Source organism: Molothrus aeneus, chromosome 6 (genome assembly GCF_037042795.1).
Source record: "Molothrus aeneus isolate 106 chromosome 6, BPBGC_Maene_1.0, whole genome shotgun sequence".
Lineage (NCBI taxonomy): Eukaryota > Metazoa > Chordata > Aves > Passeriformes > Icteridae > Molothrus > Molothrus aeneus.
The window spans coordinates 28,324,962-28,349,642 of NC_089651.1; the positions used below are offsets into that span (position 1 = coordinate 28,324,962).

Consider the following 24,681-nt stretch of genomic DNA (forward strand, 5'->3'; position numbering starts at 1 on the left):
AGAAGGTTAAAAGGGATAAACTGGAGAACAGAAAATAACTGAAATCAGTTCTGAGAACTGAACCCATTTCTGAGCATAAAAGGCCTTGTTTGAGGGTGAAGCTGGAGAAAAATATAATAAGAGTAGTATGAAGCATGGACCATAAAAAGGGGTCTTCCAAGGACAAAATGGGTGTTTAGGGGAGCCTGTGGACCTAAGTCTGCCAGACTACCTTGTGAACCTAGATGGGCCTGGTGGTGTTATTTGTAATAAAATGAAGGTAAGGAGAGTTGATGCTTCTGCTGAAGACAACTGTGATATGGTTTCTCATACATGCTAGGGGATTACTTGATACAGTTCTATTTTCAGTGCTGTACCTCTGGCAAGGCTTACTGGTTGTGGGATGTAAGCAGGGCCTGGCAAATTCCCTCCTGGATGGTGCTAACTTCACCAGATGAAGTGCTCATGAGCTGGATGACTCACACTACTGCATTTCTTCACTATTACACAACTTGCTTTTTTCCCACAGTTAGGTTTTCTTCCACATTTTTTTCTGCGAGTTTTTTTTTCCCTTTCAGTAAAAGCGCCTGCCTTTATCATGATTTCACCCTGAAACAGGCCAGGGAATTCAGTAATGCAGCCTGGCAGGGTGTCAAAAGTCCATTTTCTCAAGAGGAACAGGAAAAAGGTAATAATGGTTTGAGGAACTGGAAAACAAATGCGTCCTATGTAGACTACAATTGGTTCATCTAAGTGAACAAAAACAATGAGCTCCGAGCGCTGAGGAAACAGCGCAAGGCTCCCAGCAGGGCCAAAAATAGACCGGCCGAGAATCCCTCCATTTTTGAGCGCGGAGCGGCCGGAGGCGCTGCGGGGCGGCGGGCGGGACCGCGGGCTCCCGGCGCCCCCCGCAGGGCTCCGGGCGCTTCACCGCCACCGCACCCGGCAAAATTTTAGGTCCTACCGGCAGCGGAGCGAGAAGACTTATGGTCAGGCAATAGATACGTGCAAATATTCTGGCATTCATACGCTCTTACGGCTCTTTTAGCAGCATAATTAGAAGGGGAAATACCGACACCGCGAGAAAGAAGAAGGCATGTATCCTTCATAAGGTAGTCATGTTTATGTTATATTTTGGAAACTGCTCAGGTACTAATTAGACTCAATGACACTGACCAGTCTGTAGTCTGGGACTGAACTGTCTAGGCTCACTCCATGAATCACGCTTCCCTTGTCTTTCAAAAGCTTCAGCTGTACAGTGAACTGTACAGTGCCTTGATGCATGACCAAGCCCACTAATTAGGACCACCAATGTGAGAAAGACAATAATGCTAAGAGCTAACACAAATTATTTCTGGATTGTAAAGGCAGAGTTCTTGACATGGCTTCTACCCTGTAAGAGTCTCTGGCTGTCTGTGGATCTGGTGCTGCCAGTACTGAGAGATAGCATCACAATAAAAGCATGATGTGTCTCTCTGCCCACACTTAACTAAAAGATCAAAACAGACTTAGGTCTATTTTCATGTAAGTATGAGGAAATCTCCTTCTCGTTGCCTTATGAAATATAGAATGGATACAGTATCATATCTGAGCTTAGTCACCAAGCATAGAGTAGACACTGTAAGGGGAAATCAAGACAGAAAATTTTCCAGTAGTCATCCACTTTTTAAAAGAGGTTCCTCTAACTAGTTATGCTAAGGATTTTAACTGGGATTGTAAATAAAAGGAAACAGCAGGCAAAAGTCACCGGTTATCTTAAGACAATGTGTCAAAAACCAATTACAACAACAAATGAGAGAAGAGAAGGCTGGGGGTGGACCTTATTTGCAGCCTTCTAGTACATAAAGGGGGCTCCAGGAGAGCTGCAGAGGGTCAATTGGCAAGGGCAAGTAGTGATAGGACAATGGCTTTAAACTGACAAAGGGTATGTCTAGATTAGATATTAAGAAGAAATTCTTTAGTAGGAATTTCCTAGGAAGGTGAGGGTGGTAGGGCAGGTTGAATCTTAAAAGTTGCTCAGAACAGGTTGCTCAGGAAAGTTGTGGCTGCTCCATCCCTGGAAGTGTTCAGCACCAGGTTGGATGGGGCCCTGGATCATCTGGTCTAGTGAAAGATGTCCCTACCCTTGGGACAGGGGACAGGAGGGTTGGAACAAGACGGGGGGGGGGGGGTTGAAACAAGAGTATCTTTAAAGTCTCTTCCAACCCAAGCCATTATATAATTCTATGATAATTACTACTGCACTGACCTAGTTGGTCTTATTTTAGATTGAGGTTTATTATTCTGAATAGTAAGTTAACTCAGTAAATACAAATTAGGGGGAAAAAGACATCAGCCTCAATCAACAAAATGATTACGCTGCTCCAAATGAAAAGGTTATCTATTCTATGTCCATAACTTTATAATGGCATATTTAGCAGAGTGATGATTTGGGTATAAGGCTATGATTTGCATGTGAATGCTGTTATCTAATGAATGTTGTGTCTTTGTATGTTTAGAAATGAAGTTTGCATCTGTATAGTTTGAACTCAGATGCTCCATTTTTTGTGTTGTCTTTCTGAAACTATTCAAGGGTGGCTTTGGTGATCTGAAAACTGTCCCAGAGGTTTTGTTTGACAAACTTAAAACCTAAACAAAATACCTTGTTTTCCTTCATGGTTTTGTTATTTTCAAACAAAATCTCATTTGCCCTCACAAACAAAGAGACTTGGTCATGGCATGGGCAGGAGGCCTTGAATGGGAGACGAGGTGCTGGAGGCAGTACAGAGTGCTCTGAGTGAGTGCTGCACCATATGCTGGCCATGACACTGCAGAGTAGTCTGCTGCTGCTTTATTTTTCACGTGAAACATGAAAAGAAAGATCAAGGCTATCAGCACCTATAAAGATTTCAGAAACCTGAAAAGTTTTCCTGTAGCGTCTCTCCTAAGCTGTGGTGAGAGCATTTGCATTGCGCTAATCACAGTTCTGCAAATAAGTTAAATATTTTTTCCACACATTTGTGAAACTGTGGCACAATGTTGCCAGTGTGGCAGCATGGTTCTGATATTCCCTTACAGGAACAGCAACTCAGTCTATGACTAATCGAACAAGAGCTGTGTGTGTGGCTTGGTTTGAGTTAATACACAGTGTGCAAATGTTAATCATTACTAAGTCAAAGTTAACCATTATTTCTGTTAGGCATATATCTTCTAGTGCAGACAGAAATCTTACTTGAAAGTGTTCCTTTGTTATATTTTTCTTAGAGGGATGCAGACATATGAATGATTCATGTTGCATGTGAAATTATGCTGTGACCTATAATAATAGCCATTGCTCTATTTTGTTATGAAACCAGATCCAAACTAAATTTAAAATCCAAGTCTGTCTGTAAAATCTACTGCAAGCTTCCAGATTTTGGCCCAGAATTCCCACTCGCCAGTGTTTTTATCTTTTATTTTTCCAGGTAATCTGTTTTATGGAGAAAGAACACATAGCCATCTGGGAGATTAGCATATATATTTTATGAAGCAGGGTAGAGCTCTCTCTTTACTGACTCAGATGCTCAAGACCCAGATTTGCAGCCTGCCTCCTAGCTAGCACAGCACAGTTCATAAAGCTTCTGTTGCCAGTGGCTTACCCCTGTCCCCCTCATCAAGTCAAGAACAAACCTACACTAAAGTGATGTTGGAAAACCAGTACTGTTCTAAAGTGGGGGAAAAAACCCAGTCCAGCTTTACAGCCATGTAGAGAGGCAATTTTTAATGATAGAAAAATCCATTCGTCAGTAAAGCTTACATTGTTTGAGTAGAAATTATCAGCACTTAATCAAACAAATCTGGCTACTGGAGTGAGACTCATCTCCAGAGTAGTATATATGGGGATATAGTCATGGGACAGATCTGTGGTATATCCTCTGAAATGTATAAAAGCCAAATGAGAGTGCTGTGTTAATTTAATATGCAATATAAATTACCACAGGATGTAAAAGGAGTGAGCTGCAATAAGATGTGCCAAGGGGCATCTCCTTAATCTTTTATACTTTCTAACTGTGCTGGTAGAGACGTGCTGTCATTGCAGCTATAGTTGGAATTGCAGTATGTTTCTAGTACTGCAGTGTAGTTGGATGGTGCCCAAAGTATTTCCTTTTTTTCTGGACATTCCTGTAGGGGGATACAATATAAGAAAATAGAAGTAGTATAGAAAGTAATCTTACCCCTTAAGGAGTTGCAGCTGAGCCAATTATTAGAGATTTGGAACAGGCCTGACTTTACCAGGCCACAGCTGTAGCCAATCAGAAGAGTGTTATAAAAGAGTGGATTGGTTGGTTGAGGGAAAACTGGAGTCAATGAGCTACTGTGAGAAGAAGGAAGAATCAGTCCTTAGAGGAGTTGCCTACAAGAAACATCAGGGAGGTACGAAACTCTAGCAACATGGGACCTTTGCAATATAATGACAATAGAACTCTTGCAATATATGACAACACATTCCTCTTCATTTTGTTTTTAATACCATTCTGGTTTTTATCCTTTGTGGAACACAGATACTGGGAGCCTAGACTTCCAACATTTTGATATCCAGTTAGATTTTTAACTATGTACTGCCAAGTTTTAATAAGTTATAGAGCTGCTAAGTCCAGTGGTAGTGTGCACAAGCCTCTAGGAAACACAGGACAAAAGCCAAGATCATAATCCTAAATTTGTATTAATAATGATACTGAATAAGCAGAATGCTTTCTATTGCTTCTTAAAACAAAGACTGGGAATAGTCTGGCCTTTCTGTTAACCATCTAATAATTTGTTGGTACTTTTAAAATGTAGCTGAAGAAATTAGTCTGAATTCAAAGCTTTGGTTCAAAGTTCTCAGTTTGAAGAAAGTTTGAACTAAATTCAGAGTATCATCTGCATTTTGCAGGTTATTCTTTTTTTGAAACACATTATAGCAAATCCATGTCCAAACTTTAAGAAGCACAGTGTGTATTCAAACACAGACATTAGGAACTGGATCTGTTATATCTAGAATCTAATTCCCATTATTCATATCTGCTGAATAATAGTGGGAACAGATACAGTCTTACTAGAAAATGCATAAGAAAAAGCTTTCAATGTAGTGTTTGGGCTATATGTTCGTCAGAAAGGCATGCACCATTTCAAAAATCTGTCTGTATCTTGCCAATGCTAAAATGTCATCTTTCAAAGGCTGCATGTGGATAGTCTTTAACCTTCTTTTCATCTACCATTTGCCAGTTACTGGAATATGAATTTAACATTTACTGACAGTTCTATTTACCTTGATGTTACGAACAGCCTACCCAATTTGGCCAGATCTTTTAATTCAGAAACCAGTCTCTGACGTGGCTGGTAAAAGATGCCAAGAGAAGTCTACAAGAGTGGGAAAAGCTTATGATGGCTCTTCAGAGTATTTCCCTGGACACTCCAGGCACAAATGGCTTCCTGAGCAGTCACACCACTTCTGTAGAAACAAACATATTGTCATGGGAAATAAGAAAAGAAAAAAAAAAAAGGTGGTATCTTTTGAGAAGCAAAGCTGTGTACTTTGATATCAAGGCATTCCACAAGATGGCAGGGTTCTGTCTTGGCAGGTCACTACAGCAGGCAACCTGAGCCTCCATAGTAGCAAATTTTTTCCTGTCATAGTCTTCACCATCAGTAATATAGCTTTCTACTTTAAACCTATCAGTGCTTTATAGCAGTGATCAAAATAAGTGGCAAACAGCTGAAAGATAGGAGGCCTCTGGTTTTTTATGTCTCACATTTTTTTATATTACAATATGTCAAGTGCTGTATTAATGTAAAGCATTGTAATTTCTCACCTGAATTTTTTTTCTGCATAAAATTAGACAGAAAATTATTGCATGCAACTGCAATTACTTTAAGTAGGAGCATCAATAGCCGTCTTTCACATTCCCTCTCGGTAATCTATTATTTGAATTCCAAAACTATGAATACAGCTATTTGTTACCCATTGTCTTCATGATCAAGACAAGGTAACTGAAAGATGGGATGTTCCTGAAAAAGCTAGGGGGATGTCCCTTTCACCTGCCCTGCTTCCTTGTGCTGGCTTTAATGTCTGTGTGTACAGTCCTAATGCAAGTCAGATCAACCTAAAAAGCTGATTGAAAACTAGCTGCTTTTACTCAGAGGCTTAGCTTTCAGCCAGATGAATGAGCTGAAATGACTCCACAGCCACACAGTCGCTACTGTTGCAATCAGGAAAGCAGGTCAAGTATGTGACAAGGGGCAGGAAAGTCGTTTCAGCAACAGAAAATAGTATTGGATAAGCTTACACTAATTGTGAAAACACACCCTTAAGTAACAAAGGAATAAGTGGAGAGGATGCATCCTCAGTTCTGCCCTCGCTGACAAGAGGCAGTGGAGAGAGAGGAGAAAACCTAAGGCTCAGTTCTTAGACAAATTCAATTGAAAACTTGTGCTGAAGCATGCCTAGATCTTGCATGCATCACAGTGAAATGTCAGTTCTGACCTCAAGTAGACATGTTTTGGTCTCTATTTGTAAAATATGGATACTAATAGACCAGCTCTTTCTAGACCATGTCTGTTTAGCTTCTGTGATAAATAAAGGCTCTGAAGTTTGGGGGGAAAAAGCGAGAAAACAGAATAATTGTAGTTCCCAGTAGAGTTCTCTGTGGTACTTGTTACTAAGGTTCAGTTGGGAGGAGGTGTATTCCCAGTGTAAATTTAAGTAAATTCAAATATTTTACAAACAATGATAAGGATTTTGATTTAACTCAGAACATGTTATGCTTAAGATCTTCATCATTCTATTAAAAGCCTGAACCCTGGGGCTCCCTATAATGGTGCTATAGCATAATGCTACTGCAAGGTTAGATAAATAGACAAAACCACAATGCACAAAGTTAAGGAATTAGTAGGAACTGCTCTGTGCATAAACCAAACCAAAGGCCTGACTTGGGGATGGAGAATTTTTTTAAAAATCTGTCTTGCAGAGAAGAATTGTGTAATTGTATTTACTAAATACTAAAGAATAATGAAGCCCTGCATTTTCTGTATAAGTGTGAAGACATCAGGTGTGGTCATGGTACTTGGGCTTCTCATTTGGCATCAGTGGGCTTTGTTATGATGAAGCATGAACAGAGAATTTTCATTTCCAGTTTTACCACTGGAATTCAAATGAAGATTTAAAAAAAAATGGAGTTAAATGCAAAGAAAATTTCCCAGTAATATCACCAAGTTCAAGCAAATTCCATTGACAAGATCTGGTGTCTCCACAAGCTGTGAAAACCCTGGCAGCAAGAAGAAGGCATTTGGATGTTCAGGACCGAGCAGCTACATGCTGATTGCAAGAGTAAGTAAATTCTGTTAATTTTTAACAAAGGCATTCAGCAGCGATACTCCCACGATGACCTCCTGCAGAAACCATCTAACACCCGTGCTTAAGTTCGGACGGGTTACGGAAGCCCATGGCCTAACAGATAACAGAGATTCTGTTGGGTTTTCGACCGGTCCCCGCGGGGGGGCAGTGGCGGTCCCGGCGGGGCGGGGGACACCGAGCCCGGGGTCAGCGGGTGCCGGCCCAGATGTGCGCCGCCTCCGCCTGCCACCAGGTGGCGCCCGCCCGCTCCGCCCTCGGGCCGCCCCGCCCTTGACCCGTGTCATGCCCCTTTCCCCAGCCAATGAGACGCGGCGGGGAAGGCGGAGCTCGGAGCGCGCGGCCCAATGGGAAGCGAGAACTGACCATACGGGGGCCAATCGGGGGCACACCGGTGAGTGCGCGACGCCGGGGGCCGGTAGGGGAGGGGCGTGGCCAAGGGGGCGCGGGCCCTCAATCAGGTGAGGGCGGAGCTGACGGGCAGCGGTGGCAGCCAATGGCGGCGCGGGGGCGGGGCCTGCCCTGCCCACCCCTCGCGCCACCGAAGCTGCCAGAGAGTCAGGTGGCTCCGGGATGTGCGGCGGCGGCGGCAGGAGGCGGAGGCGGGCACGGAGGAGGCGGCGGATGGGGGGGATGCAGCGGCTCCTCCACGGCACACGCTGCCTGGCCTCGCCCCTGCCCGCGCTGGGCTGAGGCGGCCCCGCGCCGGGAAGTCCCGGCAGCGGCGGCGGCACCTGGTGCCGGCGGGCGCCGGGCCGCATGAACAATAGGCGGCGGTCCCGGCCCCGCCGCCCCCCGCAGCGCCCGGCTGCCGCGGGCGCCTCCCCCTATGGAGCAGCCTCGCCATGGAGCCCCTCACCGAGCTCAGCCAGGAGGGCGCGGGCGGCGGGGAGCCGCCGGGCGACGGGCCGCTCTGGACCGCTGTCTTCGAATACGAGGCGTGCGGCGAGGACGAGCTGAGCCTGCGGCCGGGGGACGTGGTGCAGGTGCTGTCCCGGGACTCGCACGTGTCCGGCGACGAGGGCTGGTGGACGGGCAAGATCGACCAGCGCGTCGGCATCTTCCCCAGCAACTACGTGAGCAGCGGCGTGCAGGGGGGCGGCCCGGAGCTGCGCGCCCGATACCCGCCGCCCCCCGCCATACAGCGTAAGGGAGCCCGGGCCCGGCCGGGGGGCTTGGCGCGGCCCCTTTGCCGAGAGGGAGGGAGCCAGGGACAGGCCCGGTCCTGTCCCCCTATCGCGGGCTTGGGGTGCGTATGGGAGGGGGGAAGAGACCGGCGGAACTGCCGAGGCTGTGGGCACAGCCGAGGCTCGGCCCTCCCGATGTCCCTGGGGAGGGGCCTGGCCTGGCCCTTCCGTGGGTCCTGTTGGAAGCCGGTGCCGCCGCTGAGGGGGAAGGGAAGGCCCATCCCGGTGGCGAGTGGCCGTGGGAGGCCGCGGGCCCAGCCGGCGGCGGGGTGGGGGGGCCTGCGGTGGCCTTCGGTGGCGAGCGGAGGGGCTGCGGCGTCTCAGGCCCCCGGCCTGGGGCCGCCCCAGCCCCCGGTGTTTTCCCTTCCCTTGCCCACCCGCGGAGGTATTCCTGCTGCTCCAGTGCCCTCCTGCCTTCCCGGCCAGCGCGCCGCTCCCTGGGAGGCAGAGCTTCAGGCTCAGTGTGGTGGCGTTTCGGCGACGCCGGGAGCAGTTTCCCATTGTTAAGACCTGTCTTTCCAGGGGCTGATACATTTCCATCAAGCAACAAAATCCTGGTGACTGGGCAGTGGTGGAGTCACCAGGGCTCTGGTCATTCTGCCTTAAGAATATTCTTAAAGAAAGGTTGCTGGGAGGGAAGCAGTTTTATGAAGTGTTGATTCACTGCTAATACTTACTTGTTCAGTGTTATCCTACTTACTAACCAAAAGCTTATTATTTCTGACTGAAAAATTTCTAAGTTGACTTGTGTTACCAGGTTCCTCTGCCCTCTTACAAATTCTGTCCTGAAATACCTGTGAGTGAGTTGTATCTGGGCCTGCCTGAGGGTCACTTGACTATGTTGTGATGCTGAAGGCACTGAGGGATTGGTTTGTTTCCCTGAATTTCGGTGCAGTTTTGAAGCCTTTGTTGGAGACAGAGAATAGGGATGTTTCATCTCAACGTTTTTTTAGTCACTATGTACTGTGGAAAGAGAAACAACGTGGAATGACTTTCTAGATGCTGTTTATCTATCACCATTGACAATTCAGGCAAGGATGCTTTTTTTTTTTCAGGGGCAGAGAAAGATCTTCAGACTAGTAGGCTTTTCTAGAAAGTAAAAGAGTGAAAAGATGCTTTGTCCTATCTAGGCCGTATCTCCAAGGAGTACAACTAATAGCTTTTTTTCTTACTTTGTGTTCTTCTTGAAAGCATTTAGGTAAAACTCAGTAATTTGTAGCATTGCCCTTGGGCTCCTGAAAGGACTGGGTGCTGTTCCTTTCTTCCATGCTGCAAGAGCACTGTTAAGTTATTTTTTTCCCTACACACAGAAAAAGTTGTGAATGAATGCTTATTAAGTTTTGCTTTTGAAATACTTAAGAGAATCATTTCTATAGAACCTTTTGAACCCTCAGCTCCCATCCTCTGTGGAGTGTTCAAGTTCAGGCTTTGTAACTGTGGATTGTCCTGTCTTGCTGCCTCTTCTATGGTTTGATGGCTCACCAACAGTTGTGGAGTTCTACTTTGTCCCTTTGTCTTTGCCTTACTCTTCCCATGCCCCTACAGAACTACACTACTTCTCTTCTGTCAAGTCACCAACCATGCATTCATGACAAAGTAGAATTTATTACCCTCCAGAGGTTTTTATAATGCTTAAGGAGTATGGGGCTTCTTTTAAAAAAACAATGCAGTTTGGACAGGGGTTAAAGTTGGTTGCCATTAAGTTGGATTTTCAAGTATTAAAAATATTTTTGAGTATTAAAAATCCTTTGCAAGGAATGCAATCCATTTTTAGAGCTGATGATGTTAGTTTGATAGCTGTTAGGAATAGGAATCACCATCTACTGTTCAATACTTCATAGTCCAGTAAGTCCAGTTTTGCAGGAGTGATGCAAAGTGTTGTTCTGGACATGCACCTCAGCACAGAACCTATTTTTACTGGCTTTTCTAAAGTTTATCTATATATTTAATGAAAATTTGGGAGTACAAGTCCTAGAGATTCTACTTCTACTGAGAGTTGTCCTAGTTTAGCTGGTAATTTTAGCCATCCTTGTAGTGTGCTGGACTTTTGCCTTGGTGAAGATACCATGAATGATAAAAAGCAGACTGTGGTGGCTGTCAGGAGCGGGCCAACTTGAGGGACTCTCATCTGTACTTAAGACTGAATTAAACAATTTAATCATATGGTCTAATAAGGGCTGATTAAACAGCACCTACCTTGCAGTTGTCAACATGGCCACTGGTTCATGGTGTACAGGCTCTATAATTCCTTACCAGCCCACAGAGGAATGAGAGCACTTCAGTTCTTGAATTCTGTACAGTCCTGTACAACACAGCTACCAAATGACACTGGAGTTAGTGTTTGGAAATGTGACAGAAAGCAAGTATTTTGTGTCCTAATGTACCTGTATAACTCAAACTCTGAAAATAAACTAATTCAGCAGAAAATACCTTTTAAAAACCCTAAACAAAACATTTTTTAAAAATCCAGTTTTTTAAATGAATAAGCTACCCATGAGGGTAAGCTGGCCAGTTTGCCTTATAGAAGTATACATTTTCAACCTAAGCGAAGATCGTACTTCCAGATAATAGAACATTCAATGTCATGCATTGGGTTTCATGTGGAAGCTGAAGTCTCTCGGTTTTACATCCCACCCCTATTAATTTGTGCATCCAGCAGGGATGTGCTTTTTCTGATGGAAAATGGGTGGCGGCACACAAAGTGTTCTACTTTCCAGCCCTTCGCTTTCCTTTGCCCATCTTGTTCTCCTGCCTGCCACCTTACTGTCGCGCTTCTCCCCAAAATCGGGGCGGATGGGGGGAAGGCCGGGGCGCTGCCCGCGGGGCTGTCCCGTCCCGTCCCCGTCCGGTCCCCGCTGCCGCCGGAGCTGTCCCTTCAGCACCTGCGGGCCGGCGGCCGCTCGCTCGGCGCCTCATTGACGTCCTCTTAATCCGTGAAACGCCCGAGCAGAACACCCGCTGTGAGCAGCGCCTGAACGCTGTCTGTCCGGTGGTGTGGGATGCGTGTTTGTTCATTTCAGTTTTTTAACTGACCTTGTTCCTAGAAGCAGGTTAAGTGAGGATTCTAGCAGTGCTGAAATTCTATTGACTGAAGAGATAGGACTCAACATCTGATTTCTTTAGGTCTTTTACTAGTGAGAAATACAAGAGTGACTCTTTGTGTATTCTCAGTGGCAGGATAGTCTCACATGTAGAGTTATTGTCATTACAGTCTTGTTCTAAAATTTCAGTGTTTCCACTCAGAATTTACTCCTTTCATGTTTTCTAGTAATCTCTGTTTCAAGCATTTGAACACCAAGGTTGCTACTGTAGGACTGAAATCTTCTTTGTTGCACAAATCCTTGAAGCTCAGAGTGTTATCCAAAATATGTATTCACAGTAGCAGAAAAATAAATTCTCTTCATCTTCTGGAGTGGAAGAGTCCTTTTCTCCTTCTGGCAGACTTTCTTGGTCAGTTTTCTATCTTGTTTCCTGTTAGTCTTTTGTTCATGGAACACTAGGAAAGGCAGCAAAGGCATCCTTATTAAACTAACTTGTAGGTTTGACTAACTTAAAAAAGTAAGCCAACTTCTAAAAATCATGTTCAGGAAGGGTAGAGCTCAGACAAAATAAAAGCCTACAGCTGTGGACAGAAGAGTTTGTATTAACTCCATACAGTTTTGTGACAAAGTCTTGTACTGTAGACTTATACATTGGAAAGGCATTTGATTGGAATAAGGAGACTACTTTATTGAAGTGGGATCTAACCTGCACCCTTCCATACTTAATTTCCTTTCTGCTAGACAAAGCGGGGGAACCATGTCAGATTTGGCATTTCAAATGCAGGAAAATATTAAAAGGCTTGGTGACTTTTTGTTCAAATCTTTCATTATGGTACTGTTCCTTTAAAACTTTTTAAAATGTCATTGACTGTAATTGGTAACCATGCAAATGTCATACAGAGTAGCATCAGTGGTAGCCTTCCACTACTGTAAATTAAGCTGTGTCTACATGTTTTCGATGGTCAGTATGTGGAATTTTATTCTACGTTGGTCAGTGTTAGATGGGTTCTTTTGGCCACCCATATAAACTGTGTTTAGTGTACAGTTGTACAGGATACATTTTCTTATTGCTTTTACTCCAGGTGCAATTTGTGTGCTGAATTGAGACAGCTGCATCTGTAGATTTTTTTGTGTCAGTCTGTTAAGTATAGCTGTCAGTGTATGGGAATAGGAAGTTTTTGTAATGAAAATGCAGTATGCATTAATCAAGAAATGGTTTTCTTATTGCTTGCTCTGTGCACTCAGTATATGGTTTGATCCATCTGTTTGTCACACTGTTGTTGGTTATGTCAGAACTGGTTAACAGATCTCTTGTGGGGAACAAATCTGCAAAGCCTGGGGAGGTGTGGAAGAATTAGTGTGATTTGGGAAGGACTAAAAGATTGTTGTGGCAGTTCAACAACAGACGTTCAAATAAGGGACAAATGGAGAAGCAGATACGTTTTGTGTTGAGTTTTAGCTATTTTACATTAAGCACTGTATTGTGAATTCAGCAAAGATAAGCTGGTGAGTGTGTTTTTCATTTTCAGAATCCAGTAGTGTAATTGAGAGTTTATCCTTAAGGGGAGTAGGGGCAGGAGCATCAGTAGTAAAAGGGTTTAACTGTGGTAAGAGATGGCTATTCTATTGTTTTACCATTTACAGTGAGTACTTCATGCCAGTTTTATGACATTACAAGGTCTGTTTTACCATACTATTCAGCACTAAAAGGTTGTCAGAAAGGCCCACTGCTTTCCTTTGTATTGTTTTGGTGTGAAAATTGGCCCTTCCTCCAAGGGCAGAGGTGAGTCGGCCAGCATGGACCTTCAGCTGATGTACAGAGTGCATAGTTGCTAAATGCTTACATCTTTCTTTGTCTCTTTCCCTAGTCCTAGAGATCGACTTCTCAGAGCTTGTTCTGGAAGAAATCATTGGCATAGGGGGCTTCGGAAAAGTCTATCGAGCTGTATGGATAGGAGATGAGGTTGCTGTCAAGGCAGCTCGCTATGACCCTGATGAGGACATCAGCCAGACCATTGAGAATGTCCGCCAGGAGGCCAAGCTCTTTGCAATGTTAAAACATCCCAACATCATTGCCCTCAGGGGCGTGTGTTTGAAGGAACCTAACCTTTGCCTGATCATGGAGTTTGCCCGCGGAGGATCGCTCAATAGGGTGCTGTCTGGTAAAAGGATACCTCCTGACATACTGGTGAACTGGGCAGTGCAGATTGCCAGGGGAATGAACTACCTGCACGAGGAAGCAATTGTTCCCATAATTCACCGTGACCTCAAGTCCAGCAACAGTAAGTGCTACACAGTGAACAGTCAGGGTGCTGGGACATGGTTTTGGGGAAAAAAATCATACAAAGAAAAGAGGGGAGTAGTGTTAATTTAGTGAACCACTGTATCCTCTAATTCAATCCCAGAAGGGTTTATTTTTATGCAGTATGGTGCTAGAGATCACAGGATACATGCAAATGCTTTCAATCTGTAGAAGCAACTTAAATGATTGGATGGAAAAACAACTGTGAATGAACCATGCTTTGCTAGTATATTCATTTAGTGTCTAGGTTTTATTGTTCATATAGTGTCTAGGCATTTCAACAGACTTCTGTATGTTAGAAAACCTTAGAATAAACTTGAACTTAGAATGTGTATTATTCTTCCTCTTTTTGGAAGAATAACTGCTTCTTTGTAAGGGTAAATGCTCCTAGGCTTTTATTATACTTGCTAGATTTTGCTGTATAGATGAGATGCAAACCTGTTTTCCTTATGGGAGATTTAACCGATCCCAGCAGAATTGGATCTTCTCTTTATCCGTCATAGAGCTGGTGTTGACAGAAACATTAACTCATGTGAATAAAATGTCCTTGTACACTCAGGACTTCAGCTGATATTTACATGGTACAGCTTTACATGGTACAGCTCACCCATTAGAGAGCAAGGGAAACTTTGGTAGTTAGGATTGTGGAAATCATGCTGATTTCAGCTGCTCTATAATACAGCTTTACTGTGTGTTGCTTGGGTGCTGTTCTTGTAATGTGTCTCTTTTCACAAACTTTAACTTCTCAAAGTCAAACACACGCATAGAATATTATTTATGAGTGTGGGAGCAAAGTGCTGCAGTGGTTTAAAGATCATAATTTCCTTTCCCGATGCAGTATGCAGGTGCTTAGCCTTTCTATCTGCTTATCTGTGTCTAGATGGCAAGAGCAAACACAGACCTGCATGTTGGATGTAGTGGTTTAGACTGGTGTGTTAGTATGAACTCATTGTCATCTATGGCTTGAGTTGATAAGAAGCTCTATGAACTGGGTGTCTGGGATGCAGGCATATGTTCCCTTTTGCTTTGAGGGCAGGGACATCAACAAAGAGGTCTGATAGATGGGAATTTTAATATCTTAAATAGATTCACTAGCATTAACCATTGCAATGCTGTAAATTTCCAGTATCTTCCTATGTTTTTGTGGTCTCAAAGATTGTGGCCATGAATTTACTTAGTTGGTTGTGGAAGAGTAAAAAATGTATTATTAGTTTTTGTTAGTGGAAAAAAGGAACTATAAGAGCATTCAAGTTAGTTTCTACAGTATTGTTCTTATAGTAACAAGTTTCCCATTTTGTTAGAGTAAGGCAATCTTAATGTCAATAAAGATTTCCTGATATCTAAAAGATATCTAAACCCTTCCCTTACAGATGGCAAATATATGGCATGGTAATAAATGTTGTAAAATTAAGAAATAATTTGCTACATGACTTAATGAATGACTGGCTGCATCTGTGAATGAGAAATAATTGCCTTTCAGTGTTGTGCCTTTCCTCCTTACCTAAGAAACTATTTACTTGCTTATTTTGCTAACAGGCCATTAATATTTCCTTGCTAAGTGCTAGTTGAACATTTTTGAGGTTTAGAATTAAGTTATTAAGAAAAGTTATTTCTAAGATAAAAATCTGTTAGCTTCTAGTACTTCACGTTTTATTCAGACCAGAGACTTCTAGTTGTAAAAGGGAAAAGCTTCAGCAAGACAACCAGGCCAACCAGAGGGACACCCAGTGCACAGTGTTGCCATCCAGACAGATAGGGATGCTAGAAAACACGTGGATTGTCAACAGCAAGACTAAATGTCTCTTGTCACAAAGAATCAGCAGAGTGTAATTGTGCTGCACTGTTAATGGCCAGTGAGAAGTTGCTACATGTATAATTTCCATCTTTTGGGAGGAAGCAATAGTAAAGAAATGGGAAGAATGAGTCAGAATGCCTCTGAAAGAATTCAGAGATGTTGTGTGTTTGAAGAGGAAAGATAGAGAATTTACATGGTGGTTGTGACCAAGATAGCATCTGATCTAGTAGAGAAATGATGGGTATTGGAAAATTCCATCCCAGATAAGACTGGAGCAAGCAATATTACATTTGGGAAACTAAATGAATGTAGGAGCTGGTACTGGAGGAAAGGACTTAAGATATTTTAAGGAAAAATTATTGGATTGTTTTTCACTTTTGAAATTAGATAAATTAGTAGCCTCGGGTATGGGCTTGACACATTGCAACAGCTGTTTATTAAACAAAATGAAGTTCTTAATTCTGTGCTGTGTGGTTGAAGAGACATTTAAAATGTATGCTATTTTAAACATTTGAAATACACGTTATTTTCTGAGTGTACCTACAGAGCAAGCATCATAAATATTAGATTATGACAATGGTGGAGCTTTTTTGTGGGGATAAGGGATTGTAGGATGAACAACTTTGAGCTGCCTAAGTCATGTGTTTCTTGATTATTCTGTCACTGCGTTGCTGAAATCCCTTTTCTCTTATATGTAATAAGCATCTTAGAAATTTCTCTGCTCTGTTTCCTGTGAAAAGCTTTTTACTAGTTTTGTAAAGATTACTGGACTGAGTACATTATTGCATCCTGATTAATATATAGCTTGCATTTTGTCTGTTTTTCTGATGAACTGTTTTTTTAATTACCATGGATAATGGAGAGCAGGTTATCTTGTTAGCTTTGTGCTTGTAGAATTACAAGCTTGTAGCATTTCCTTTGCACAAGTTACCACCCGCTAGGTGACAGGCAGTGATGTGTCTGTGGTGAGCAAAGAGATTCTGCTGGCAAGAGCTTGGAAAGGATTCTTGCAGATGCATTTCTTACATCTCCAAGTGCTGTAGAGCTGTCATGGCAGCATCAGCTGTATTGATCTATTGATTGCTACTGCCTACGTTAAGTAATAGATTGTGATTCTTGTACATCTCATCTTGCCTTCAGGCACCAGCTGGGATGTACACAGTGCCTCTGAAGCTGCAGGATGAGTTAATCTGGGAGGTAGAGAACAAGATCGGGCAGTTGTTGAGCAAAGAGCAGAGTTGCCTTATTTAAAATCCTTCTTTCTACTAGAATAGGAAAAAAATCAGAGAATGCCTTGTTGTCAGATGTCTGCTTATATTTAGGCAGACACAGAATGCACAAGGACTGTACTTCATGATGAATCTTTTAAGCAGGTCACGTTACATTTTGAGCATATCTAGTGGGCACCCTAATGCAAGTCTGAGAAATTACCCCATTATATAAGGATTTGGAGAAAGCATCTTTTTTTGATTTAAACTGTTGCAGCTTGGTGGACTCAGTGTGTACCAAACAATGCTCAGAATAGTTGTCAGCATTTCTGGTAGTGTAATAAAGAACATAGGGGTTTGATTACTTTGAGAGATAAGTTCACTTTAGTTCATCTGAACTGAACTTCAGATGATTATTTGAAGATTCCAGGAGATGTCTCTTTCTTGAGATACTCCTCATCAAAAAGCACTCCAAATGCTATCCATCTTTTTTCCAAACAAGATGTTATCCATCTTTTTGGTTAAAAGAAGGAAATTTTTTCTGTTCTATAGTTTTCTAAATTTTTTTTTTCTTCTTTACATTTTCATAACTTAACATTTAATGCTAATACATTTAGATTGTAGGAAAAGTGCTTTGTATGTTTAATACCATGTTTGTTTGAGGAAGACTTATTGTAAATCTTGGAGGTTCTGAGGGCTGCCTGTTTTATTGTTTTGGGGATACAATCAGGAAGTGAGTACAGAAAGGTCTTTACAGAATGAATTGTACACCTGTAATTTAGTTTTAGAAATGGTGAAATTATTTTCTTGAGTCTGAGTTCAGCTGGCATTAAGTCTGGTAGACAAGTGTTCTGATGGCATTACCAACTCATATGTCAGTCATATAACTACATGAGAGAAAAAAGGTAATTTATGAAACTATTTGGTTCTGCTGTGTGTGGAGATAAGTATTTCTCTTTCATTTTGGGCATTTGATTTAAGGGATTCAAGTTATTCCATACGAAAATTAATCTTACTAATCTGACAGAATCCCCAGTGGCTGCTGCTGCTTCTCTTCATGTGGTGATATTTCCTTCTTTCCTTCTTCAGTTGCACATTGGTGAGCCATTGAGCATATGCTGTGGAATCCTTAGTAGGCCTTTCCCAATGTGCAAGCACCTAAATAATCTAAATGCTGAGCTGTAGGAAAAAAAGCAACTAGAAATGCCCACTGACATCAACATGACTGCACTTAGAATAGCTCTTAAGAGTTTCCCTTTCTTTTATCTCTCATCTGTGATTCAAGTCTTATTTCTGGCCAGAGAAAAGTGCCTGGCATATAATGCTTAGGATCAAAAAGAAACAGTCCTGCTGTTGGTTTTAGTGAAGTATTGTAAATAAAGAAATTGGTCCTGTTTGTCTGTCCGTGTTAGATATGCCAGCATTGCTATAGGAATAAAGCCAATTAACTAATACTATGGAGAGCTAACAAAAGCATATTTGATCTTTTTTTTTTTTTCTGTCTCAGCAAAACATGTTTGTTATTTGCACTACATTGAAAGATTTTGCTCAAGGTGCCAGTTAGCAAAGTGCTTTTTAAAAGTCATCATGGTTGAGTTCCACAAAGTGGCACAGAAGATTAGCAGCAAAGTGACATTGCCAAGGTCAAAGAAAGAGGAAAGGACAGAGGTCAAAATAAACCCCAACAATTCTGATTCAGCCAAGTCAGTAGTTTTTCCTTTCAAGTTATTTGAAGTCTTTACCTCTCGTACTTTTTGGATCACCAGTGTAAGCTTGTGATGTCCTGAGATTATTCCAAGTTCTTGCTTTCCGAAAGAATTCCAAACTCTGCTATAGCTTTGCTTAGTTAATGTAGTTAAGCCTTTATCTGTTCGTAAAGATGCCAGTAGAGCTGACTTTCCACCTGGTTTATGGATAGTTGTTCCTAGGACTTAGAATATTCCCTGTTTTTTATTTTAATCCAGTCATAGATTTTCAGAGAAGGAACAGTATTTGTAAGCCTCTTCCTCTGTCTGGCAGAGGTGTAGAGGAGAACTCTTACAAGGTCTGCTGAATGTATGTTGGCAGAGCAGTTTGGAACTCCACACAGTTATTATTGCTGCTTCTGGTATTCCAGTGTAATTTGCTGACTAACTCTCCAATGTTGTACCTTCTATCAGAATGGATTTCCTTTGTCAGTGCAATTAAAAGGCTGAGTAATGCTTCATGTAGAATATCGTGAAGCTATTTCAGTGCTATCTGAATGCTTTGCACTGGATGAGTAGTTGGTCTGGCCTTAGTTGGGTAGTCCCTTGGCCTGTAAGAGGAAAGTGGTAAAAAGGTGAAGTTTTATGGCGGGATGGGTGGTGTGAAAGACCGCAGCTGCAAGATGATGGTCACTTGTATTGTAGTTTAAAAAAAATTCCAAATAGCCATAATTTTTTGCTTGTGGTAATATCATGAGGAAATTGATGCCATTAATACTACACATTTTCACTGAAAAGAATGAAAAAAAATATGCAATTAGTGCAGAAGATATAAATTATGCCTGAAAGTGTTGCTAATTTTTAAGATGTTAAAATATCAGGAATTCACAGAAGTAGGGTGACAATTTCTGTGTTGTGCTTTGGTACTTTCCTGGATTTTTTCTTCATTAGCTTTTGTAAATTAGTGCAGCTGTTTTCCTCTCAGAGAGCTTTGACAGATGCTTTCATGTTGCAGTCTTGTTTTCATGTCTTAGTAGATTTCTGAGAATTCCAAAATTACATACATCTTCTGTAAATAGTTTGTTTTAGTTGAATATAGATTGATATATTCACTCTTAGGTGCAAGTCAAAAATATGACTCTTTATGAAATGTTTGATGTCCACAAGGACACTTTGGTGTCCTCCTGCCCACACTAAGTAGTAAAAAGGCAACTTCAGCAATGGAATCTAATAGACAAGTATGGAAAGAGTACCTCTTGTTTTTAAGAAATTAATTTGTGTCTATTACATTTGAAACCCTAGCTAATATCCTTTTGATGTAATTGAGCCACTGTGCACATTTTTTGCTGGGTTCTCTCTGCTCCTAAGAAAAAATAACTTAGAGTTGTGGTATGAAGCACTTTATTCAAATTGTGCATATGGAAGCGTAGAACAGACCTAAGCATGGTCATGCAGCAAGTGTCTGTAGGCATCCTCTGAATTCACTGTCTGACCATCTGTGACAGAGCTGTGTTCTTCTGAAATTTCTAAGGAGCCAGTTAAGGGTGAGAACAGCTTTGTGCTATCTCTGAGAAGCTAGAATAATTCCTTGATCTCCACTTTTTTTTTTGGGTGTTTCTTCCACATCAATAAACTTAATTTTTATTTTGACTGACTTCTGTCAGCAGCTTCACTTCTGCTTTTTTTTATCAAACAATTCCATTCAGAATTTCAACATACCTGAAGCAAACCCGCTCTTGAAGCATCAGACATAAAACACTGTCTTGCTCTTTGAAGTGATGATTCATCACCCAAGATGATTCTTTAATTTTAAGTTACATCCCATCTTGATGACTGCGAGCATTTCCTTATGACAGGACAAGGGAAACCTTAAGTTGTTTGAAAGAATACAGGGCATAGCACATGGTTATAAGTAGCTGCTTTTTGGTATGTGTTTGCTTTCTGATTCTAGAATAGTTTGTTATGTCGGTCGACTTTGATTGCCAAAAGGTTGCCAAAGTTGACTGGAGTGTCTGCTAATTGCTTGTTAATTGTCCCACTGCTAATGGGAAGTCTTCCTCAGACCCGAGCTTTTTGCAGATATGAAAAAGAAATAGTAACAGAACCTCATGCACTGAGAAAACAAACTATTCCAAAGCATAACAATTCAGAATTGTGTTGTTTGGTTTCATCACTGTTTCTTAAGTTCAGAAAGAAGAGCTCTTGCCCACAGAATGGTAGACTGTTGTGTCCCGATCTGTAGAATAGTCATTGTGGTGGTAATGGCAGCTTGGTGCAGCATCACTCTGGATCCTCTTGGGAAGGAAGTAGCCAGAGGACACACAGCCTTCCTATGAAGTGTTTGTATTACTGCCACACACAGCCCTTCCACTAAGCTTTCTAGAGGTGTTGTTGTATTGCTCACACATTTATTACAACACCATTTTTTATTAAAAACAAAAATACCCTCCCAAAAGAGAAAGCATTATCTTGTGCACATATGGATTTCAAATTGTCTCTGAAATTCTGTATGTGTTTTGAATACTGCGTGTCTTACGTCTGGGATAATTTTACAGCTACAAGCCAAGCTCCCAGTTTTCTGTACATCCATCTCTGATGCGTTGTGAAACAGGTTCCTAGAGTTTGGTTTGGCCATTGAGAAATATTTGGATCTCCTGTTTATATTACAACTGGAAAAATCTAAATGCAAACATGGCTTCCTCCTTGCCTATGTATAGACTAATTATTAAGATGTGTAGCAAATGATTGTCAGTGTGCCAGCAGCTCCACTTACTAGTAACAGGTCAGTACTTTTACCACTAAGATTTTATTGCAACAATTTCTGTGCTTAAATTGGAGATTCCTGGAAGGTTCTTGGTCTACTAAAAAGAAATGCTACTATGAATAATTGCTGTAAGGATGGTACATACAAGAGTGGTGGGATGTATGTGGACCAGGCCATGTGGTCTACCTATCACAAAAGCATTGCATTTCCTGTTGTTTCTCCTTTATGAGTATGGGCCTATGGAAAGATGTTAGAGAATAGTCTTTAGTTCCTTTTGACTTCGCATTGTTCAAGGATCCTGGGAATAAGAAAAATACGATAACTTTGATTAATAGAACTTTATATGCCCAATTCTGCTTGTTGAAGTGTTGTCAGTCTTGCCCTGGGTTTATTGATTAGCTTTTCCTTTGTTCATGTAATCAGTCACATAATGTGTGGTTTTGATATGATTATGGTTATCTGGTAACCACAGAATATTCCTAATACTTCATCAGGTTATTGTTATTGTAGTTAGAATCTTTAATCACAGGGTAAGCTGGGTCAAAAAAAATCTATCAGAAGTGCAGCACATCTAAAAGTCAAGAGCTTTTTGATAGCTCTATTGAAAGTCTTGTGTGGACTTTCATGTACAATAGTGCAGGAATCCACTCTTTCTCAGCAGCTGTCAACTTGTTCTGCTCACTTTAAGGTCAAACTTGGCAGTATCCAAGAAACTCTCGAGTTTTACTGTTGTCAGATGTAGCTTGGATTTTGCATCTAAATGCCTTTTAACATTTGTTCTGATGAATGAAAATACACCTCTCTACCTTTTAAAAAATATTTTAGGTTGAATGTTATTTTAAAAACCCCATAAAACACCCCAGCTTATGGTGTGGATTGTGCTGCTGCCTGTGAAGTTTTGTCTTTCTTACCTTCTAGATTTTGGAGTACCAGCTTATTCCATGAATGAGTTGGTGTTGGTTTTACTTACTGTTTCATAAAGATGTCTTAATTGAAATTAAAACAAAACAGTTTGGGCTACCCTTTCCATCATGAATTTCATGTTTATATTTGTGTGGAAACAGCTCCCACTAAACCAGCATATTATTAAATCTCTTTTCAGGTAGTGTCTTTAGTGATGAATGATGAATACCATTCATGTGATTTTACTCTTTCCTTTCCTTTTTTGTTGTTGCCTAATACAGTTCTTGAAGTGTTGCAGGCTTTCAAAGTGATACAATTTAGCAATGCCCTGTGTTGAGTACAGATGTAATTATATTTTTTCCTTGGAGCATTTAACTGATTATGAAGAGTACAATAATCCATGCCTGAGCTAGAGGTTGTTGCAATGTCAGCAGTATGGTAGGATTTAGTCTGAAACCAGAATTGAACAGCTCTTTTTTCCCCAGAAACTCACCTGAGCATTCAGTGTGTTTTGTACAGATCACTAAAGTGATAAGACTTTTTACAGCCTAGCTAGGTGAAAGGATCGATTCTAAATATATCGGGGCTTTGGAGGCCTTTCCTCTCCCCTCCCCCATTATGCATTAGCTCTTTAGAGTTACTGTACTGCATGGCTTAAAATCCAAGAACTGCTGTGCTGTCACATCCATCACTTCTAGGTTGATAGAAGAGGACAGTCATGCAGCTTTATGGATTTGCTGAACCCTGACTCGTACCCAGTAATTAAGGAGGTATTGCTTCCAAGGTGTACATATATTTTTTTAATGTACTGTTGCTGAATGGTTAGTAATAAGAGAGAAAATATGTGCTTATTACTAGAGGCAATATTTATGGGTTTTGGTTTTGCTTCTAAGATGTGAAATTTTGAGTGGGTCTTAAATTCTGTCCTCTCTAGCATCTCATGCAACACTTAGCCTTCTGTACCTCAAACACATATTAGAATAAAGATGCAGTCCTGCTGAAATGAATGGCAGAGTACCCAACAGAAGGTATGTAAAGGCTACATGCAGAAAGCCCGGACTTATTCCATGTGCAGATCTGTTAATCACTTTAAGTACTCTGAATGCAGGATCAAGAGCAGATTGCTCATTATCTGGATACTTGTGAAGCAAAGCTGTGCAGGCTGACTATGGAAGGTAGAGCTAAAATTGCAAATTAGATTTTGGCAAACTGCTACAATATGAGGTCTCATTTTGGAGCGAATTTTTGAAATCCTTTCCCAAATGCTTAGTTCTGTCCTCAAGACAGAATGCCAGTGTACTGCCAAAAGGACTTAATAATTAAAAAAAGGAGTGCCTGGCAACCTCAGTCCCTTGTTCCCTTTGCAATAGCTTTTTTGACTTGTTAGGCTAACTGCAGATGTGATAGCTATCCCCTGTCTCTCTGAGACAATGCAGCAGCATGAAGCAGTATATTAAGGCTATCTTTTTATCTAACATCCAGGTTTTACCACCTCCAGCATCTGAGTTGGACATGTATCTTGGGAAGTTTTGCTTATTTATAGGAGGAAAAAATAGGATTAGAACAATCAGACTAAATTCAGTGGAACAGTCTTCTATTCAAGAATATTTTTGTTTCATTTATGAATACTTGTCTCCTTGAAATAAGGACTGTTCAAAAACTAGAGGAGAATGCTCAATACTTGTATTACTATAGTACCTTACATATAAAAACTCTGAAGACTGCATTGCATTTCTTCAGAGTACAGTGGAACTTATAATTCTTTTTTCAGATAAAAGCAAGTAGAAAAAGTAGTAATTGTCCCATGGAAGAAGCAAAATATGCTTATCTGATTTTTCTGAATTAGTCTTAATTTAAAAGTATTAATCTACATTTGCATGAATTTCACAACCTTGCTGTAGTTGAAAGTATTTGGTCTGGAAATTAGAAGACAGTTAAAGGTATTTGTACAAAGTGCAAATTATACCTATATTGTGGGGAGATGAGTGAAAAAAATTCTGTAGGCTGAAATTGTGTGTCCCAGTTGTGAAATTCCAGGGTCTATGTGTGTCAGTGAAGAAATTAAAATTAAATAAACCTCCTTCAGAGCTCTTCTTGCTTGCCTAAGTATTCTGTGGTCTGAAAAGCATCCCTTAGAAAACATACGCAGTTGAGTGAAAAGATTCTTTGTTCAAAACCAAATTTCCTGTAACAGATTGGCTCAGTTTTGGACGTATTCTTCTGTGGGTGGGTGGTAGAGTCTGGATCCTGTGATATTACTCAGTCTTTTATCTGCTCTGGCAAACCTTTGACTTCAGTAAGCCTTTAGCTTTCTTGGGAGATTTGTGTTAAGCAATTTTTGGATAAATTTGGGTTTGTTTGGAAATGAAAATATTTTCTGTTTCCTTCAACTCTTGCACTTGAGACTTCTGCTGTATTGGCAGCAGAGAGAGGTTTTAATGGTAGTACCTCCCTGTATGGGCCTGGATT

General features: G+C 41.3%; 1 protein-coding gene across 1 annotated transcript in view; it reads left to right on the plus strand.

The window, feature by feature from the left end:
- The first annotated feature begins 8,172 nt into the window (after positions 1 to 8,172).
- The window catches only part of MAP3K9 (mitogen-activated protein kinase kinase kinase 9), a 48,401-nt gene continuing 31,892 nt past the window's right edge, over positions 8,173 to 24,681 (plus strand). The window contains exons 1-2 of the mRNA XM_066551549.1: positions 8,173 to 8,473; positions 13,424 to 13,837. Of these exons, the coding sequence (XP_066407646.1) occupies positions 8,173 to 8,473; positions 13,424 to 13,837 (715 nt within the window). The remainder of the gene's footprint in view (positions 8,474 to 13,423; positions 13,838 to 24,681) is intronic.